We start from the raw sequence: 21,654 nt of genomic DNA on the forward strand, positions 1-21,654 counted from the left end.
TTCTGGTATTAACTACTCACTTTTTGTTAGGATACACTTTCAGAACAAAGCATTTAGTGCTTACAGATAGTACAGCAGCAGCTTAGAATGTTACTCAGTAAAGAACAAAAGTTCTGTCTGGGTCTCTGGTGGCAGATTAGGTGGAGCTAGGTTTTTGTTTGTTCATTTTTTAACTACAAACCAAATTATTTTTCTGTGGGAAAAGCAGCCCAGAGCCTTGTCTGAGTCAGGCTGAGCAGGCGCACTCTTCTGCACAGTGCACAAAGATAGACTGTGGCCTAATCCATAGCCAAAAGTATGTCTGATTGCCTGCAGGAAAGCAGCAGCCTGGAGTAGGCAGAAATCCCCTACCTAGGGACCAGCTGAAGTGACAGGCTGTGTGTAGAGGCGCAATACATGTATCAGTTACAGAAAGCGTCCCACTGACTACATAGATGCAGGCTGACTTCAGTTAGCTCCCTTTGCTCACCAGAGAGATCAGCCATCATCAATTCAATGACTAACTGAAAACAACTGTGAACTAATGACAGATTCACATGAGGAGGCTATGCCTTTACTTCACTCACACTAGGTATATCTGAGGGAAGTGGGTCTCTGATTTGGTAGTAGCAAACCTTTGGCCTTAGTCAAAAAGCATCTTGTCCAAAGTAGCTCTTTTCCCTTCTGTTTCTGGCCTGCTAGTACAAAGATGGTGAATTATTTGGGACCTAATAAATTTATGGTGGAATCTGCTGATCCAGAGCAATATTTCCAACTGTATTGCGATTCCTGAAAACTGTACTTAAGCAAAACACTTTTTACTTAAAAGGAATGGCTTTGAGCATGTATTTGTAATTAAATATATGCCTACGAGTGCAGAAGTGCAGCAGCTCTGTTAAACCCTCTCCTTGTTGTGGCCACTTATCCCCACCACCAAGGTGTAACTCATCTCCTCAGCTGTGTGAGCGCAACTGTTTTGGAGCTGTAAAGTGACAAGTGCACTTTTCACATGGCTAAAATAATCAGCTTTTCAAATAAATAAAAATCAGGCCTATCTTGGTGTTTTTTTGGAAATAGTATTCTGATTTAGTGACTATGGAGACATCCAAAGGGGGAAAAAAACTGAACTGATTTCTGAATGTGAATTCTATCATGTGTGAACTTCTTATTGCTTCCTAGTTAAACCTTTTCACTCAGTCGAACTCCCGAGTTTTTGAATCGCACAGTTTTAACAGCATTCTCAATCAGCCGACACGCTATCAGGTAAGTACATCCCTGGTCTCTGTTCTGAGCCATAGAAGTGTGTGAATGTACTAGCAGAATCTTTTCTCAGGAACACATTGCCTTCTCCAGATGAACAAAACCTCCTGTAGAAAACAAACTCTGGGATGCTACTGAGAAAAAAAAAAAGGCTGCTCTTGTTCAGGCCTGATTTTTGGAAGCATTTAAAGAAGCGAACCCAAATAAAACGTAGTTGTTGCCTTGATATCCCAGTTCTGAAAATCCAAGAAGCACACTTTGAAAACTGATTTCTAGAGATGTGAAAGCTCAGTGGGCTGACGAAATTAGCATCCTTTTTCCTTCCTTTCTTCTTGTGCTGTGACATTTGAAACTCCTACAGACGAGAATTTTCCTCTCTTTTAAGAGGAGCCTGTCAGATATTACCTTCATGACTTCTTTTCTGTTCAGAAATAAGAGTAAATAGGAGCTTTTGTTCCTGTAGTGAAAATATGAAAGCTACGTAATCCACCTGTACAAATTCTGTAAGGCAAGTTGCATTAATTTTGATAACACTATGTTTTAGAAAGTAGATATGTATTGCTATTACAGACGAATCCTCACATGTGTGCTGAGTTTATCAAAGAGTAGACCTATTTTTGTAGCTACTTAATGCCTAAATTACTTGTGCTTAGACACCAGGCTTCTGGCATCGGTTCTGACAGATACTTATGTACATAGCTGTCTGCAGCAAATTTGAATAATTTGATAGTTTGGTCTGCATCAGAAAGGGCTTAGTGCAAAATTACATTATTTTGCATTTGCTTTGCTGACAGTTTGCGTGAAGATTACTTTAGTGCAGGTGACATGAGGTAACATGTTGAATTGCAATACTCTATATGTGTGGAACCTCAGAAGTTAGGAATTCATTATACTAGAAATTCATTACAAGCTTTAACAGCCTGACAGCATCAACGTTATTTCACTGCCAATCACTTTGATGTACAGAATCAATAGTGATGTTTAAAGGGCAAAAAAAACCCCTTTGTCCCTGGGGATAGTGGGTAGAGGATGCTTGTGAGGTAGAGAGAAATGAGAAGAGAGGAGGAAAAGGAAGAGAATTAAGGAAAAGGAACAGAAATAAGCTAAAGAAGGTACTGTCTTTCAAATGGAATATATTTCAGTATGTAATGATGCTGACTGATAGAAAGGTGATAAAATAATAAAAGATTAAAGCTTAAAGGCTGTGCTTGCACTTTGTCTTGAAAAGCCTTGTAGGAAGGCTACGTGCATAACAAGTAAAATGGAAATTTTGTCCCCTTATTAATGAGTTGAGCCCACTGCTGCCTGTCCAGTATCTTCTCATGCACTTGAATAGTGGAAGTATTATGGTAGTGGTGGCACAAAATATTTTTGCTGTTTTTGTTTAGCTCTCCAGCAGTAGTTGAAGAAAATGGCAAAACAAGGTAACAAGCGAGGGACAGCATGGGAATCTCTTAGAAAACTGTTAGAAAAGTGAGATTAATGATGGTCCTAGTGTAACTGTTCCAAATACGAAATTGTGAAACAGAACTGACATTGGTTAACACTTTGAGTACTAAACAATGATAATACCTGAAGCTAAATGTTGTTTTTTCTATGGTTAAAATGTCTGAGCCTGTGGTTTTTATACATGTTGCCACAGCCTTATGAGTAATTACTTTCAAACACCTTTTGATGTTTTTATAGAATCATAGAATACTGAGGTTGAAAGGGTCTCACGTGGGTAGTCTGGTCCAACCTCCTGCTTAACTTAGGTGAGGATGGCCTGGGGTCTGGCAGGTGCAAGTTTGAAGAGCTCCGGAGATGGTGATACTACAGCCTCTCTAGGCAGCCTGTTCCATAGAAACTGCAGGAATAAAGACACCAAAGCCTATGCCAAAAAAGGACAGACACAGCTAATACTCAGCCAAGCTGCAGCATTCTTTCTTGGTTTGTTACGCAGAGTGGGCTCCTTATCAGCATAACTGTACCAGACTGAGCAGCATTTTCTAGGTATAGCTTTGTGTCTTTAGGGGCTTTGCTTAGGTAATAGTTCTGTGTTGTGTTAATAACTGTCATTATACAGGTGGCTGCATAAGTGCCAAAGGCATTTTGAAGTCATGGCATCAAAGCACTGGAGAGAAAACACAGAGTCCTTAACTAATGCAATTTTGTCTTAATTTTGATGGGGGTAATAAATCTTGAGATTGGGTGTGCGTATGCCTCTAAATCCTGATGGTGCGTCTGACGACTTCTCACAAAGCTAATTGGTGACAGGAAGCCAACCTTTCTTGTCTACACCTGCTAGCTGTATAAAAAGAAACAAAATAACATTCTATATTTCCCTGTTGTCCTATTCTCTCCTAACAGCAGCAGTGTTCTGTAAATTAAGAGGTAATTGGGTGAGAGAGATGCTTTGTTGTAATGATGAATCCCTGCGTGCCACCAAAAAAAGCCCATATGAGGCAACTACTTGATCTGGGGCTGCTCTTTCACTTGCTTATATATTTTCTGTCCTTGTAAGAAGTGAATAAAGTTTTACTATACGTGCTAACCATGTCACTGTTTTAATCTGACAGCAAATAATGAAAAGACTGATAAAACGTTATGTTCTGAAAGCACAAGTGGACAAAGAAAATGATGAAGTAAATGAAGGTAAGAAGCTGTACTTTTTCACATTTCAGAGAGAATTTTTGTCATATTTATTAGAAATTGGTATTACAGTGGTGCATGGGGCCTTCAATTAAAATGAGTTTATTTCTACTTCATGTGCATTGAAGTCAGATAGCAATGGAAGTATGCACAATAAAACTGCACAAGTAGGACCAAAAAAGAGGAACTGAGAAAGTTTATGGGCCCCATTTACAGAAGGAGAGTTGGGATGCAGACATGATGCACCCGCAGGCACAGAGGAAGTTTGTGAGGAAGCCACTAACTGTATTGATGCTTTCGGAGTCCTAGTCAGAGCTGCAGGGTGTCTTTCTGTTTCATTCAGTTGAACACACAGTTTGCACTCAACAGAATGAACCACTTGTATTCCCTTCTTTGATAAATCTGTGTGGAATACTAATCTGCAAAGTTGCATATCATTTAAAACAAACAAACAAACAAAAACCAGCCTAGTTAACTGTATGGTGAAAAAAAAGGTGAGAACTGTAGCCACTGTTCTAGTGTACAACCAGAGGTCATTTCAGGGATGATGCACCTGAGCACTGTGTCCACATCAGGACTGGTGGGCTCTTAGGAGCATCTCTAATTGCAGTGAGAGGTGCATGCTCCAGGCACAGAACCCCACCTCCCCACTGTGGGTTGTGTACAGGTCTTTCCAGTTCCCTGATACCTGTTTGGGTATTTGCAACATGTGTTTAGGTAAGTGCAGAGGAATCATGATTCACGTACTTCACAGTTCTTGCTTATCACCAATCTTCCTGGTGTCCACTTGGGACAAGGTGGCGAGCCCCTGAACCTGTCTGCATCAATCGTTAGATAATATAGGTATTCTTTCATATTTTTCGTATGTGACAGCTGATTTCCTGCAGTGGGTTCTGTGCAAGAACTAAAATGCCTTATACTTGCAGAAGTAGTATTTGAGTATTTTTAAAAGCTTATACTCTTGATCTGGGTATCTTATACTGGGAAATGTGATGTATCTTGTTACAAGGCTGACCTTGCCTATTGTTTCCATTTAAATGTTGCTGTTGTCCTTGTGTCAAACTGTACCAATTTTAAATTGGCTGACTCTTTCTGATTCAAAGGATGTTGGTAAGGAAGAGGAGAGAGACTCAGAAGCTGTGAGTTTTGTTGCCAGCTCTACCACATTTTCCCTGTGTGACCTTGGCATATCACTTCAGAAACAAATCTCTTTTGCCTTTTCTCTCTCCAAGGGGGTACTAACATTTACCAGCTGTTTAGCAGTGTTGCCTTGATTAATTCATTAACCTATGTGGAGGGCTTTTTGAGTCTTTGATGTTCTGTGTACGTGTGAAGCACAACACTGGAGTTTGTTGGATTCTTACAACACCTTTGGTTCTGTCCAGGGGTGGACACACTCGCATCTTATAGAGAATGAGGAACAGATAAAGCCTTCTGCCCCCTTCCCCAGCTCTCATGAATGTTCTGAATGATCAGGGGATCATCTGAAATAGGCACTAATGTGACTTGTTACTTAATAAACGTTTAACAGACTTTGCTAATAGTATTTCTTTCCATGGTTAATACAGGTGAATTAAAAGAAATCAAACAAGATATCTCCAGTCTTCGCTATGAACTTTTGGAGGACAAGTCCCAGGCGACAGAAGAATTAGCGATTTTAATACATAAACTCAGCGAGAAACTCAATCCCAATATGTTGAGATGTGAATGATGCAACAAAGGAACCGTGGCTTCGACTACAGCACAACTATTTATTGGCAATAATATTTCAGTATCTCATACTTGAAAAATGTATTGTAGATTTTTAGCACTAAATAACTTTATGTACAGCTTCTCTGGAATTTAGTCATAGGAAATTTTATTAACTCATCACCAAAACATTGTTGTCTTCATCTTAAACATCTGAAAGTTAAGAACTATCAAACATTTTTTTTTTTTTTGCATTGATGCATTAAGAGGGTATAGTGATACAAATTACTGATATTTTAACAGGTTTATGAATACATGCTGAAAATTCTTTGAACTGAATTTGCAAGAAGAAATGAACAGATACAATGTAGTATTCTGCTCCTTGCAGCAGCGAGGTGGGAACAGGATCTTTCAGAGTGTGGTGAATCAGGTAGAGTGGCGGGGGATTGCCTGTGATCCAGATCCTCTCTAGTGATGCTGATCCCAGGCAGGAGCTGAGGAGGGGCAGGTGAGGGTGAATGCAGCTCACAGGTACGTCCACACGCTTCCCCACAGCTGCTGTTTCACAATTCAGCATATTGATTTCCTCTGGCAAGGTTTGGTGGTTGGCTGTTCTTTTTCTAACAACTTTTGAAGGTAACGTGATCTCAGTCCAAAGCTCCTCTTTATGTGGTAGAAATGATTTTTTAAAATTCAGACTCTGTGCAGGGCCGGTATTTTGTTACTCGATGCCTCAGATGCTTCATTGTTAAATAAAATATTCCGACTTTACTGATACTTCGCCTCATCCTGATAGCGCGGCGCCGACTAGCCCGTCTGGGGGCGGCCCCGCGGTCGTTGCTCACGGCACTAACGACGCCGCAGCTCCGCCCTGCAGCGCCGCCCAATGGCGGCGCGCAGATCGCCTCTGTCCCGCCCTCTCACCGTCGAGCTCGGCCAATGGGAAGTGGGCTGGGAGCGCCGCCGTCCGCGGGCGACGGTTGCCGCGGTGACGGGTAACGGCAGCTCGGAGCCGCGCTCGGCCGAGCTCGCGCCGCGGGGCGGCTGCCGGCTGAGCCATGGAAGTCAGCCTGGCCCGCGTGGACTACCTGCAGGTAACGGGCCGCGCCGCTCCCGGCCGCGCTCGGGGCCGAGGGGCCGGACGAGGTGACTGAGGGCCGTGCTTTCCTCTGCAGGTGGGCGTCACGGCGCAGAAGACCATGAGGCTGCTCCCCGCGTCGGGCCGCAGGGCCACCCAGAAGGTACGGGGCGGCGGGGCGCGCGCGGCCCTCGCGGCTCCTCTGGCGGAACGTGACGTACCGACGTACGGAACTGCGCTCAGTGGTGTTTGAAACCCGTGCGATGACGTAACGCTGTGTCTGCTTTCGAAGGTGGTGGTGGGCGATCAGGACGGAGTGATTACCTGTTTCGGCATGAAAAAGGGGGAACCTGTGGTAAGTGAGAACGTGCCGCTTCAAAACGGGCTTTTTAAAGCTTTTTTCCTTAGGAGTGCGGAAGGCGTGCAGTCAGTGTCGCTTTCTGTCCCTACACGCTCTGTAGCACCCTTAGTTTTGCCGGAGATTGTAAAGCAGATTTAGTATCCTTTGCGCGAAAAGTTGACTGTAAACACAAAACATTATTGCGACTGCTTTTCTTCTTTACAGACGGTGTTCAAAACACTGCCTGGCCCCAAAATCGCACGCCTGGAGTTGGGAGGAGCTCTTAACACACCCCAAGAGAAAGTCTTTGTGGCCACGGGATCAGAAGTCAGAGGTTTCACAAAAAGAGGGAAGCAGTTCCTCTCCTTTGAAACTAACCTCACCGAAGACATCAAAGCTATGTGTGTACAGTGCTTGGTGTTTGTCATCTCCCTGAAGTTATTCTCAATCTATACTTTTATGGTTTGGGTGGGTTTTTTTTTTGAACCTTATTGTATGCATGTAGGCAGTGTTCAGTGCTGCTCTAACTTAAGATTGTGCCTTGGCATGTAGTAAGGAATCTAGAAAGGAACAGTGCGATTGGAAGAGTGTGTGTGGGGGGGGGGGGGGCTTGGGGGAAACCTGGAGGCCTTCCCAGCAGTGCATGTGCAGGTGAGTGTAACTGGGGTTATTGGGTTTTTAGTAGTGTATTCTGTCCCTCTGTCCTTCCTGTAGGAGATCAGGAAGATTTTTCTGTGTTTTTTTTTTTTTTGTATGGTCTTGGTTTAAGGTGTTTGCCTTACAAAAGCTGATGTGTGGAATCTGCAAGCAATAGCGCACATGTATACTAACCTAAAAAAGATGTGACTGAAATATTCTGGCAAAATGCTACAGTGTTTTCTTTTTCTCAGGCACATTTCAGGAGCAGATCTCTTTCTTTGTGCAAGTTATATCTATAACCACTACTGCGACTGCAAAGACAAACACTACTACCTATCAAGAGATAAAATCAATGATGTTCTCTGCCTTCCTGTAGATAAAGTGAATTGCATTACCCCAGTGCTTGCGTGTCAGGATAGAGTCCTCAGAGTTTTACAGGTTAAAATATTTGCTTGTTTTATGTGTTGATGCCATAGCATTAGATTAATTCTTATGGAATAAGCATAAGCATAGTGTATCTCATTTGTCAGTGTTACTGTCTACAGTGCTGGTACTTTTTTTAAATTAGAAAATCATGATTGTGAACTTGCAAAACTAGTATCGATAACACTACTACTACTACAAATAGACTTTGGATTTCATGGATAGAGGAAGTAAAGAAATTCTTCCATTTTCCACTTCAAATTAAAAATGCTTACATAAGGAAATGAAATATCTAAGTCATCATATGTTTGAAAATTTGCATATTATTTTTGTAGCAATACTGAATGATATCAAATGTTTTAGCACAATTGTTTCTTAGTGTCAGATTATTTTGTCATAACTTTTTAAAGTGGTAACACATGGCAAGATTTGTTTAAGTCATGTTTTAGTTACATAAAATTTCTTCTGGCTTAGAAGTGATTTTATGCAAGAAAATCTGTGTAAATGAAGCATGTCCATATTAAAAAAACCAATTTTGTCTTTATTCTTGATTTCTCCTTTTGAACAAGAACTCATTCAAGGTAATTCTATTTGTCTCTAGGGATCTGATCTACTGTATGAAGTAGAAGTTCCTGGACCACCTACTGTTCTTGCTTTAAACAATGGAGATGGAGGTAACAGAATTTTGTATATACACATAGCTAAGTAGTGTACTTCTGCTGCATTTTGAGATTTCAACACTCATATTTGTTAACTACATTTCATCTTGATTTTGAAACTGATTAAAAAAATGTAGTAGAAAACTCTGTGAAGCCATATCTTACTACCCATTCTATTTATAGAGTACAGATACAGAATATCTGTATTATGGTGGGAATGGTAGTTTGTTGTACATATACTGAATTAATGAACAACCAGTAACTCTGTAAGGGGGGGGAAGAGGGGGGAAGGCTAAATGTTGAAGATATTTGCTTAAATTATTCCTATCTAGAAAATTGGAGGGAAAAAAACCCAACACTTTTAGCAGTATTAAGGGATTTTGCTGCTAGTTTTCTGGTAGAAAAGGTTTGTATGTGGATAACTGGATAAAAAGCCTGTTGGCAGTAACAGAAATAACACAAAATCTGTTTCTGAGACAGAGATTACGGGTGAGGCAAGAGTAAGAGGCTAGTAGGATTTCAGGTGAAAGTTGGGGAGAGGGCAACCATGGGAGTGTTAGGTTGGGATAGCATAGGGGTTATTAGCTTTGTTTTTAAACTGCTTCGGATTTTCATTTATATGCATTTAGAGGTGTTATTTGTTTACAAACATACAGTATATACATGTATGCACTTAACTGTTTTAGTTCTAAATAATGTTTACATTGGATGAAAGCCTCGTACATAGCAGTGAGTTGTGAGGTGATCTTGTGTGTAAATGAGAGCTGGACTGTTGGGGGTCCCATTCAGGTGCTGGGTTGGGTTTCTCTTGTGTCTGGATTTCTGTAAGTAGAATCACTACTTCCATCCATCCATGGATTGATGAGAATATTGAGTAGAGCTCAAGTCAGAAGACTGTGGAAGGATCCAACTTAAAATAGTTTGATAATCCTTTTTGCTAATCTCTTCTAACCTGATATAAATCCCTTTAGTATGTGCTTAATTTAGTTTCTGTTAGATTATTTGACAGTTCTCAGATCTAGTTTCAAGAAGCAGTTCTTATTTGCTTAAGGTGCAGTACAGCATTCACAATTAGATGTGTGTTCTGAATAAATAATAATGAATGATTTCTTCTGTAAAGACCGTTAAATAACCTGCCTTTTCCTAAATTTAAAGTACTGGAAAAGTTTGCAAGCAGAGCTCCAGAGCAAGAAGGCATTTGTTGCGAAGCCTGACAGTTCTGTTATACAGCTCTAACGTTAGGATTTTCTTTTTCCTCTGGTGGGATGAATATTTTCAAGACTTTTAAATATGTCTGTTTTTATTATTCTGAATTTGCTGAATATTTTTTTTTTTAGGTGATTCTGGAGAAGAAATTGTATATGGAACTTCTGATGGCAAACTGGGGCTTATCCAGATTACTGGTTCTGCTTCTGTACCTAAGTGGGAAATTGACAATGAAAAAAAGAGAGGAGGTACGTGTCCCAGTATCTCCCTCTTTAGTTTTTGAGCACAGCTGAGGCTTTGTTGCAATGTAATCATTAGGAAATAAATTTCTTGGGTATTTTAATATTGTCGATACGTGATATTAATGTGTTAATTCTCTTCCATTCTTAAAAGTGATTCTAATCAGTTTGCCCTGTATGTTGTTGCCTGTACATTTTCATTTTTACAGTACAATGTTAAAGTGCCATTTGTAAAGCAGTTTCTTTGTACATCATCGCTTGGGATTTTTATAATTTTGGTGATTTTAAAATGCAAACATACATGCTAGATGTTTTCAGATGTGCAGTGACCTTAAAGCCCCTTCAAATTAAAGTCAGGCATCTACACTGCAAGACAAAAAAAGAAACAAACAAAAAAACAACAAAAAAAACAGAGTAAGGAATTTTTTCTGAAGATGGAATAATGCTCTCCTTATTGCTCCATAATATGGTGTAACTTGTTTGGGCATAGTACAGTATTTTTCCCTGCTATAGCCTTGGTATGCTGTTTCTGCAGCATGTATTAGTACTTACTTTTGTGTAAAGGAGAAGAGCAGTGATGTATGTTTTTTTTTCTAAGCTTTCATGAGGTAATTAGATTACTTAATTCTTTTGTTAAAAATCCTCTTGGTATGTCTAAACTCCAAATATGAAATGTGAAGGAGTTTAATTCTTTTGCAGGTTCTCTTGCTTCCTTCTCCATCTTCCATACTGTAACTCTGTGTCCAGTCTAGCCATGGTTAGCTGTTAGATCATCTGGGGAATCTTAATCAACGGGTGGGTTTGTCCATTAAGGTGTTGTGTAGCAGCACAAACCTAAGGCAGGTCTGGTGCAAATCAGGGTCCTGCGTCTGCCACATCAGCTGAAATTCACAGCAGTCCAGTTGGCTTTCTGTCAGCTATAGGAGATAAAATGTGCTTGCCTCTTCAGCTGGCAGAGCTGGTCAGACAAATAGTCTGGGAAAAAAAAGTGGACTTCAGTCACGGGAGAGACACTTCAGCCCTCTAGAGGACTCTTCCAGAAATAGCATCAATAAAATCATAAAATCCCAGCAAAAATCTCTTCCTATGCAATTTAATGTGGCCTTCGTATTAATGTGTCATGAACAACCAAAGATGTAGTAGACAGTTTGTTTTCTTTTTCATTAGGTATCTTATGCATTGATAGTTTTGACATTCTGAGAGATGGAGTTAAAGAGTTACTCGTTGGGCGAGATGATGGAGTGCTGGAAATCTACAGCTTTGAGAGCGCAGATGATCCCGTCCTTCGGTATGATTATGTAAGCCCACATCCAGTATCATCTTCTTTGCTGGACAGATGAATTTAAAAACTCCGTATTTCAAAGTAACAAATGTTCACATGATTATTACAGCTAAAATATATTTTTTGGCTTTGTTTTTAACTTTATATGCTCTGTAATGTTGATAACACAAACGTCAAAGTGGTATCTAAGTATTTAAGAACGAGGCATTACAGAGGTCTTGATTAGAGCAAAAAATCAAAACAGTGCAGAGAGTATGTTAAAGCTCTGACTCTGCTCTTACTAAGGTCTCTCCTGGATCAAACCTAATGCAGTGCTTCTCTCTCAGGAAAAAGAAAACAAGGCAAAAAACCCACCATCACATTGTGTGAGGTTTGTTTTGCACGTAAAATTTTAAGTGTAGCTTTTACGACTTTAAGAACTGATAGACAAAGTAATTATGCTCAGTAAGGAAGTGGATTTGATCCGTAGTAATGATCATCCTTCAGACAGACTGTAAATCTGGCTGGAAGAGTGTTTTCCTTTAAGCCACATTTTACTGTCTGTATTACTCAGGGTTAATTCAGAGTGCATTGGTTAAAAGATCTTGCTTTAGCTGTGGTAGTCATCAACTAGCTTACTCTTGTGGATCTAGATATTTTGCATCTATGTAGATACATTGTGATGTAGGTAACAGTCCCCTCCCCCTTTCCCCACTGCCCCCCAAGCAAAAATAACAACATAAAAAACCCCAAAACAGGTATTTAAAACAAGTGCAGTAATATTTTCCTCTGCTTGAATGTGTTTTGAAGGTTTTATCAGAGAGCATTTCATCAATCCAGGGTGGCTGTGTAGGAAAAGATGGTTATGATGAAGTTTTAGCATGCACATATTCAGGTAAACTTTGTATTATTTACTCAATAAGGTCTAAATAGGTAGATACTGATAGCATACTGATAGATAGAACTGAAGCAGGCTCCATTGATAGCACAGCTCATTTCTTCAAAGTTTTGCTATGATTGGAATTAGGGTGCTTTGTTGAAAATATTTGTTTGAATATGGTATTTACTCGTCAGGATACAATCAAGTGGTTTTTGCTTTTATAAGTAAATGGAATTAAGAAGTTTTAAAAATATATATCTATATATATATATAAATAATATATATATATATAATTTAATAATTTTATAAATTTATAAAATTTATAAAATTAATATATTAAATTATATATATATATAATTTAATATATATGAATATATATACATATATATATATGTTCAGCCAGAGCATTCTGTCTCAAAACGCACCGTGCAATTTGTACTGTGCTGCATACACATCACACATCTTTTTTTGTTTTCAACTGTAGTACTGGTTGGCAATCACAAACTATTCAAGGTATTTATAGAACTTATTTGTCAGAAGCAGAGGTAGAAAAAACGAAACTCATAAAAAAAATGATACAGAGGTGTTTATTGCACAAAGTGCTTCATACAAAAGTAACATTTTCCAATTTGTAAAACAAGAATGACCGCCTACTCATAGAATTTTATGCCTGTTGTCTAGCTTAGTCCTCCAAGATAGGGTAAAATTAAGTCTTAAATCTTAAATTAGTACCTGAAACAAACATCGTTGCACACATACAAATACTGAGGGAAGATTTTTACTTATAGCTTGTAATGAATATGAATTTCATATGTTGGTTTAGGCTGGCTGACAGGACTGACTACAGAACTTGCCTATAGAGAAGGTGGATCAGGTGAAGAGCTAAAACTAAGTCAAGAAATGCAGAGCAAGATTTCATCCTTGAGGTAATTTCACTAGATAGAAATTGAATTGGAAGAATTGAAGCGTTACAAACTGAAATGCCATCTTTCCTTCCTCTGTCATTAGATTTTCTGTATCATTAGTGTATACAGAAGGACATATGAGAACAGCGTTCTCATTCCATAATCCTTTCCTATATTGCCTTCTAGTGGTTATGTTTTATTTCCTTCTTCCTTGGCTTCATCAAGATAAGATTCCCTTCTCCTGTGCTACCTATAGCTTCTGAATGATGACAGGCAAGTTTTTCACCAGCATGTCTTTAAAAATACATGGTGCTCTTGAGGGAAAAAGTTGCCCCCTCCTGTAACTCATGGATATTTCCTTTGTGAAAGTACAGTAAAATCTACATTTTCATGTGATACAGTTTGTATTTTATCCTTGATGTGTTGGGTATGGAAGGGGAATTAACAGTCACTTCTTGTTGGAAAATCCTGAACAGAAGTGAAGAAAGATTGCCTTGAAGCATCATTGACTTATTTCCTATGGTAGCTGTTACTGTTAATTTTATGGTGACATTATACCTGGTTTGTCTTTTCTAGGAATGAAGTGGAACACTTACAGATGAAAGTACTTGGAGAACGTGAAAAGTATCAGCAGTCTTCTCAGTCCAGTTCTGCTGTTTCGTCAGTACCTGCATTCAGTGTGAATGATAAGTTTACATTAAATAAAGATGATGCTAGCTACAGTCTCATCTTGGAGGTGCAAGCAGCTATAGATATTATCCTGGTGCAGGTGAGATAAATGACAGGTAATTTGCAGCTCTGTAGTATCTGTGGTTTCTTTAGCGAAGTGAGGAATAATGAAGTTGGTTGGTCTAGGCTTGAATTTAATGTAGAGTTCAGAACAAATGGCTTTTTCTGTAAAGAAAAAGGCCTGGCTTCCTTCTGTTGTTGGAGAAGGCAATAAAACCATCTATAAACTTCTTATTTTTGTTTTTAGAAAGCGTGCTTAATTTTTATCAGTGTTTCCTTCCACTGCTGTGAAATTAAAAGCAGTACCATATCAAGTAATTAATCATTCAGAAGCCTTTTAATTTTGTTTTCATAACAATCTTAGATTTAATTACACAAAAAACACATCTATGTAAGAAGTAGTCTGTGTCAGAAGCGTAAATTTTAGTAAAGGAATCATTAATAGACCTCTAACTTGATCCTTGGTTTCATGAATGAGCATTGTAATCCCCTTGTTACAATAGAGAAATGCTTCAGTCGTGAATATACTTCATGCATGTCTGAAAGACAAAGTTGCATATCTTACATTAAAGTTGTTGTAAGCCACCTGCACAGGAGTTCAGGACACTGCATGAGAATAAGAGAAAGATCACAGTGTTAATCTGGGATTAAATGTTCAGGTGTAAGATGCTTATCTACTAGGATTTTATCACTTGAATATAAATGATGAAGCAGTCTTTGCTTCTCACTTATTAAAACAATTGGTGACAGTAGTTGAATGCATTAGAAGCTGCTCAGGAACTTAAGCTCTACGTTTTTCCTTCTGTTCTGCAGAGTGATGTCCCTGTAGACTTGCTGGATGTGGATAAAAATTCTGCTGTTGTTAGTTTTAGCAACTGCGATTCTGATGTAAGTGAAACAAAAGATATAATGATGTTTCTGGAGACTGCATGATGAAAAGCTCTCAATGCAGTATATGCAAAATAGAATTTGGATTTATATGTTTGTAATTTGAAATGCATAGAACTAAACTATTTGGCAATCTTTAGAGCTCAGATTCAATAGAGTTTACAGAATTAGGTATCAGTGACAAGTCATGGCATAGGGCAAAGCCAACTGTGCATAAAGGGATTTGGGAGATACTGCTGTAGGGCTTTTTTCTTGACCAATTAGGAATGTTGCAGGCACGCTCAGTGATGTTCTCTAGTTTGAATTTGTCAGTATCTCTTTACTTCAATGTAATTTAGGTGAAGAACATCGTATCCTTTCCTTAGTGTATCTCAGGAAAATCAGACCATTAAAAAATTCTGTTGCCTGGAAAGTCATATGTTTGCATTTTTTAATATAGTGTTTATAAACTTAACTACTTGTAGAATTACTCATGGTGCTTCTTTGGGAAGGGCAGGTAGGATGGGAGACTTGAAACTACTTTAGCACTGTGAAAATATTTATAATGTCTTCTTAGCGGTCCTCAGAGTATTTTAGTCTTAAAAACTAAATTTGCACATCATTTCTGAAAGCTTCAGCATATATCAGTTGCCATTCATGATCACTAATTTAATTAAAAAAAAATCTGCTTGTATTTTCTTAACAATTTCCTTTTTGTTTCTGGATGTCAGGCTATTTTTGCAGATAAATGAGCAAGGCTGATAGATGCGTTCTTGAGGTGAAAAGTTTCTATCTGTGTAATTTTAATGATGGTATTAAGGAAAACAAGAATCTTAGTTGATTTCTATTTATGTAGAGAATTGTTTTTAAGTTCTGACACAGTTAACAATAATTGGAACATTGCAGGGAACTGATGGCTGCATTTTTGTTTTGTTTTGTTTTTTTTTAACTTCTGTGAAGGAGCTGTGCATAAATACTAACAACTTTACAGTGCATGTCTTCAGTTAAAAACGGCCTGTTCTGTATTATTTTTCCTCTTTTATTGCTGTTCACAGCCAAATGGCAACTGTCTTCTTGCCACTTACAGATGCCAAGCAAATACTACAAGACTTGAACTTAAGGTAAAGTGCTCTAAGTTATTTTCCATAAGAAATTGTAACATGGATGTTTGCTGCAACGTGAAGGAATCTTGCTTGACCTAGAGCTAGTATTCCTTTCTCACTGGTGTAAGGTTTCTAAAGGCTTCTAAAATCGTGTTACATCAGAGGTGAGCTTGGGATCCTTCCTCGAGTTCCCCTAAAATGAAAGCAGTTGAGAAATCGTCAGTAGTGAATGTACTTGATTCTGGTGGCTGTGCGTGGAACTGAAATTGGAGAAATGTGGGAAGGAAAGCACTGGCACTTTTTGCCCTGAGAAGTGTTTGAAAAAAGTTACACTGATGAGGGAATGTGGCACGTATTTATATTTTGGAGGAAGCAAATCCTGTAATTTTATGCTTATGCTAAATAAATGCACATGGCTATTCTCAGTTTTGTGGTCTCTTGTTAACAGTCTAACACATTCAGGCATTTTTGTAATTACCACTGGGGAAAATAAGAAAAGAAATCAAGATTATTGAAGTCAATCCTCAAGATAAATTGGACTCTAGATTTTCTTTTCATGCAATCACCTCACACTGCAGCCTCCTACCCTGGTATCTGTTGACTGCACATTTTAAAGGAAAAGATTATGGTTAGATATTTAAGCCTGAATAAAATGCATCAAATGTGGGGAAATTTGTGTTTTTTTGTTGTTGTTTTTTTTGTATGAGGGCAGTTATGGACCTAGTGGGCAAGGGTAAGACTCTTATTTCCTGGGTCCCCTTCCTAAGCATTTCTATTGGTGTCCATTTTGACTCTTGAGGAGGTTGCTTACTCTGACTCTATCTTTGTTTTTTATTTAGGGATATGTCCCTGGTTGCTATCTAATGTATTTTTATTATAAAAAAAAAGTAACAGTAATGGGGTCCTGAAGAGTTAGACTTCTTATTTTAACTAATCAGAAAGTAAGTTAGTGGCTTTTTTAAATTAATTCTACATTCATCTATTATTACAGCATTTCATTAGGCAGCATTTCCCCTAGTTTTAAAACATCTTGATCTGCTCTTTTTACAGTGGTTCTATCAAATAAATATAGTACTCTAAATACTTCTGTAGTACCGCAGAAAATCTACAGATTTGTTTATTATATTTTGAATAATAACAAGTTCTCCAAATCTCAGTAAATCATTCAGTTCACTCTTGTTCTTTTTTGTGGCTTCTACGTTTTCTTCTTCAGATTCGATCAATTGAAGGACGGTATGGGACACTTCAAGCATATGTAACTCCAAGAATTCAACCAAAAACCTGCCAAGTTTATCAATACCAAATTAAACCCCTTTCTCTGCATCAGAGAACTCATGCTATTGACCATGACAGGTATTTGCAACAACAACAAAAGCCTATTTCTTTTCAAAAAACTGACACAATCCAGTAAAAAAATTTACTCTATAGACTTAAGCATGTCATTCCTAACCTATATTTTTGAGCCTGTATGAGTTTATGGGCTTTGTAGGTTTGACATAAAATGCACATTTAACAGGTTCCCACATCCCTTGCTGCTCTTTACCTGTTTTCAAAGCCCATGTATTTTTCACTTTACAGACCTTGGCTACAGAGCAGTCCAACGTATTACCAGAGCTGAGGGTGTGGTAGAAAGGAAACTCTGCTGTGGTAGTAACCGCAGCCTTTTCAGTTTCAGCCTCAGTCCCTCCTTTACCCCTTTAATGTAATTCTTTCCCACAACTAATTTGACTCTAAAATGGAGCCAAGATTTTTCTTCCTTATCTCTGAATTTGAAATCTATTTTATGCAATTTCTACTGGATTACTCTGTCCTTAATTAACATGTTATGTTGCTTGCATTGAAACAAAACTGAAGAGTTGAAGGAATTGAAGGCCAAATGCAAATGTGTTCTATTCTTTTATGCCTCATTCTTGAAATGAGGCCTGAAATGAGGCTTGAAATGAAAACCTGTTTGTGGTTTACAGGAGGGGAAACTGTTCAAGCTTAGGCATATTTCCTGTGTTTTTAGCTACTATTCAGGTTTAACAACTTGAAATGGTATTTGTCAAACACCTTCAGTTACTTACCCATTTCTGACACACCTGCTATAAGATAAAAGTGGAATGTACAAATAAGTTTTTGTTCAGAAATATGGAAAACTAACAGTAATCTGTGCTGCACAACTACTTAGCGGGATACCTAATTCATGCACAGAGTTAATGAAAAAAAGACTACTTGGAACTCAATATTTTTTTCTCATATGGGTTACCAGTGCACTATCAGTGTCCATCCTTTGGAACTAATACTGATTTTTATATTTTTTATGTTTTAACTTTCATCCTGTCATAGGCCAATGAATACACTGATGCTCAAAGGACAATTCAGTTTCGCTGAAATTCACTCTTGGGTTGTCTTTTGCTTGCCTGAAGTCCCTGAAAGGACTCCACCTGGAGAGAGTGTCACCTTTTATTTTCAAAACACCTTCCTGGGTACCCAGCTTGAAAGTACTTACAGGTGAAATACCATTACTAAAGCACTGTGTTTTGATGATTTTTTTTTTTCTTTTTCATTCTCAACTGCTCTGTGAATATCTTTTCATGCACATACTACTGTTCCTCTCCAATTTGTTTCTAGAGTTTGAAGAACATAAATAATACAGTCAAATTACTTTGTGACAAGCATTAGTTTCTACTTTCCAATGTTTGTTGTTTTTTTTTTTTTGTACTGAGAAATGGAAACAACTTGAAAAGCATTTAATATTCATGCAGACAAAATGTGAATAAGCATTTTTCTGAAAACCTATTGCTGCAACTTAGATTAAATGTGTCTAAGATCAGTACTCTGTTTATGACTTAATTAGTTATATCTTCCTTCAGCAAAGAAGGCATTAATTTGTAGGTCTTATCTCTTAAAACATGGACACATCTAATGCTTGCATGTGCTCATAACTTAACTTTTGTTCAACAAAGTTTTTTTCCCTTTATAGAATAGGTGAGGGATGTTTCAAGTCTGACAATATTTCTACAATATCCATCCTAAAAGATGTACTTTCCAAAGAGGCTACTAAAAGGAAGATCAATCTCAACATATCATTTGGTAAATTTTTTTCTATTTTATTGTCCTTTGCATCATTTTATATTCTCATAAATGGAATACGTATTGCTCATTCATTTGTTGGGGTGTGTTGTTTTGTTTTCTGCTACTAGATATAAATGAAGAATCTGTGAGGCATACGTTAAAGCTCATCCACCCCAAATTAGAGTATCAGCAGCTGTTGGCCAAGAAGGTTCATTTAATAGATGCTTTGAGAGTAAGTATCTGAGCTCCCCTGGAAGGATTTTGTTAGGGATTGTGCTGTCAGATATCAGACTCATGTTGTGGCTCAAGTCAGAGGCATGTCACACCGGTATGCGTATCTCTGTTCCCAGGACATGTACTTCAGTTACCTAGGAGACAGCTTCCTTGAAGAAAATTCCTATTGGTGCTGTATCATTATTGTATAACGTGGGATTACTGACAGATGTTGAGGATGCATAAGTCAAACAGTATAAGGCAGCCAGCTTTGCCATTTTACGTTCTTTTTGCTACTGTTATTTTCCAGTTCCATCTTCATCTCTCTGCACTAACCTTTTAAAGTGTTTTAGCTCTAGATATGATGGTCCATGCCAGATGAGACTTCTTGCTTTGGACTGTCATCCCAGTGTGTCATCGTTTCTGAAGCTTCTCTATTCATAATTAATCTCTGCCTAATCTCTTCAATGGTTAATCTCTGAGAGATGTCACTTTGTCAGCTTGTCTGAGTTTTTGAATTTCTCCAACAGCCAGGATTTTATAATCCAGAACCTGCTGTAATCTTTTGTTGTGTTTTCTGGAGGGAAGAGGGGGGATATAAATGTACTCCTTGCCCTTTTGTGGAATCAAATGCTGGTTTTAGACCTCTTTCATCAGCAGAAAAACTTCCAGTGAGCACAGTGATCTGACAATTGTTGGGAGCACTTTAGGAGTGTGTAGAACATTTTGCTAAGTATAGCGATGCCTTTTATGTTCAGACTGTTAACGTGTTATGCTTTCTAGGAATTTCCTTATTCTAAAGCTGAAGTGTGGTGAAGGCTTTTAGCCTTCATTAGGCTTCGTTCTGTAAGGGCTGAGCTGTGGAGGATTTTGTAAATCTAATGTATGAAGTGACAAGCAGCATCTGATGTTCTGTTAGAAGACCTAAAAGAGGCTCTTTGAAAATAGCTCTTCCTAGTTTAGAAGGGGATTGTCTTGCTTCTGAAATGCTTCCTCCTGTCAAACCCAAGCTTAATTTCTTTATACTTCTATGTTCTTAAGCTACCTAACTGCCTTTGATTTTTATGATGTAAAATATCTTTGAGGAATTACAAGTTCAAGAAGGAAACGTGGACTTCTTGGTGCCAGAATACCGCAGTATTTTGGAAGAGGCAGATCAACTGCTTGAGGAATACAAGAAACAACCTGCACATCTTGAGAGACTTTATGGTTTGTTGATTGATTAAACTTCTTGTCCTAACTGCAAATTAATGCTCAGAGAGTGCACCCTGGATGCCACTGAAGTAGTTATGAAATCAGCGTTAGTAGATCTGAAATGATTTGATAGGTAGGTACACCTCAGTAGCTTCAGAACTTCTGTACATTTTACTCTAGCTTTTTAGATCTGTACAATGCTTGTCTTTTTTGGCAAGATTAAGGGACATGATTCAGAGTGGAATTTAAGAATGTATGGGTGACTGATGAGGTTCCCAGTGGTGAAGTGTTACACAATAACAGGAAAATGAACATGGGGTAGACGGAGAGAATCTTAGGAGAAGATCTGATTTAGCGAAGGAAATTCTGTAACCTCCAGTGTTCCCCATATAGCTTTCAGCTCAGGGATTCCCTGCCAGTCACCAACTTTAACATACAGTGCCTACTCTGTGAGGTCAGTTCCTTTCTCAGTTCAGAGATAGGTACATGTCAAGCAGAAATAACCACGTGGAAATTAAGCTGGTTGCTGGGCTGTTGTAACATGACACCAGTTTAAGAAGTCTTGTCTCTAAAACCCAAACCAGCTGGAAGAGTTGGTACACAAGGAGGAGCTCAAAGCAGAGATACTCCTGAAAATAGGGCCAAGTGTAAGTCTTGGAATTTTAACTTTGCAGGTATGATCACAGATCTCTTCATAGATAAATTTAAATTTCGAGGCACCAACGTGAAGAGCAGAGTTCCTCTCCTGCTGGAGCTGCTGGATGGCTGTGAGCAGGACCGGCTGATCGCATTCTTTGAGGCTGCATCCTGAGCGGGAAGCGATGAGCAGAGAGCGTACACTGCTGCTTGTCCTCCTTTGGCTCCTTTCTTTGGTTACATCGAAGTGGTTACATGCAGGTTTTGTTGGAAGGAAAAGTCCTCTTTTTTTGTAAAGCCAGTTTGTTCCTCTGTGTGCTCTGTATTGCTGTTCTGAATGCAGTAGTCACTTGCAGTTCGTGCAGATTGCTCCCGGGTGAAGCCTGCACACACGTTCCTATGCACGCAGCTGATCTTTGCACCTCCAGCGAATACACAGAAACAGCCGTAACCACCTGCTTTTTTTCAAAATGTATTTTCAGTACTGTTAAAAGTTATGCACGGAGAGCAAGGGGGCAGGAATGTAAGAACGATGTTTTTATAAAAGCATGTTTAGAAGCCTGTATGCCTGAAATTCCGAGCTGTAAGTTTTTAATTAAAGCTTAATTGAAGTTTTAACCCAACTTGTGCTGGAGGAGCGCGGTGCGCCTGCGCGGTAACGGGGGC

The 21,654-nt window shown here is 38.6% G+C and overlaps 2 protein-coding genes across 5 annotated transcripts in view; both read left to right on the forward strand.

Annotated features, from left to right (window-relative positions):
* Nucleotides 1–6,330, forward strand: part of TRPC3 (transient receptor potential cation channel subfamily C member 3) — a 40,105-nt gene extending 33,775 nt beyond the window's left edge. For 3 of the 4 annotated variants that reach the window (XM_048942122.1, XM_048942123.1, XM_048942125.1), the window contains exons 10-12: nt 1,159–1,242; nt 3,798–3,873; nt 5,439–6,330. In XM_048942122.1, the coding sequence (XP_048798079.1) occupies nt 1,159–1,242; nt 3,798–3,873; nt 5,439–5,581 (303 nt within the window). In that variant the 3' untranslated portion in view covers nt 5,582–6,330. Of the gene's footprint in view, nt 1–1,158; nt 1,243–3,797; nt 3,874–4,973; nt 5,010–5,438 lie in introns of all 4 variants that reach the window. The other variant, XM_048942124.1, reaches the window with a different exon arrangement.
* A 128-nt stretch (nt 6,331–6,458) lies between these two features.
* BBS7 (Bardet-Biedl syndrome 7) lies at nt 6,459–21,590 on the forward strand. The gene is made up of 19 exons (XM_048942127.1): nt 6,459–6,653; nt 6,735–6,800; nt 6,930–6,992; nt 7,203–7,378; nt 7,868–8,054; nt 8,641–8,713; nt 10,036–10,152; nt 11,311–11,441; nt 12,215–12,299; nt 13,108–13,210; nt 13,766–13,958; nt 14,732–14,806; nt 15,841–15,906; nt 17,102–17,241; nt 18,217–18,381; nt 18,854–18,963; nt 19,074–19,177; nt 20,244–20,367; nt 21,027–21,590. The coding sequence occupies exons 1-19, from the start codon at nt 6,618–6,620 to the stop codon at nt 21,161–21,163; spliced, it is 2,151 nt and encodes a 716-aa protein (XP_048798084.1). The 5' UTR covers nt 6,459–6,617; the 3' UTR covers nt 21,164–21,590.
* Nucleotides 21,591–21,654: the final 64 nt, after the last annotated feature.

This window comes from Lagopus muta, chromosome 4, assembly GCF_023343835.1.
Source record: "Lagopus muta isolate bLagMut1 chromosome 4, bLagMut1 primary, whole genome shotgun sequence".
Lineage (NCBI taxonomy): Eukaryota > Metazoa > Chordata > Aves > Galliformes > Phasianidae > Lagopus > Lagopus muta.

Bases quoted from the DNA above. Each gene is read 5' to 3' on its own strand.
- BBS7 (XM_048942127.1), top strand. From the start codon at position 6,618: ATGGAAGTCAGCCTGGCCCGCGTGGACTACCTGCAG. The intron at 11,442-12,214 runs GTAAGCCCACAT...TGTGTTTTGAAG, and splicing joins CCGTCCTTCGGTATGATTAT to GTTTTATCAGAGAGCATTTC. The intron at 18,382-18,853 runs GTGAAATACCAT...TTCCCTTTATAG, and splicing joins CAGCTTGAAAGTACTTACAG to AATAGGTGAGGGATGTTTCA.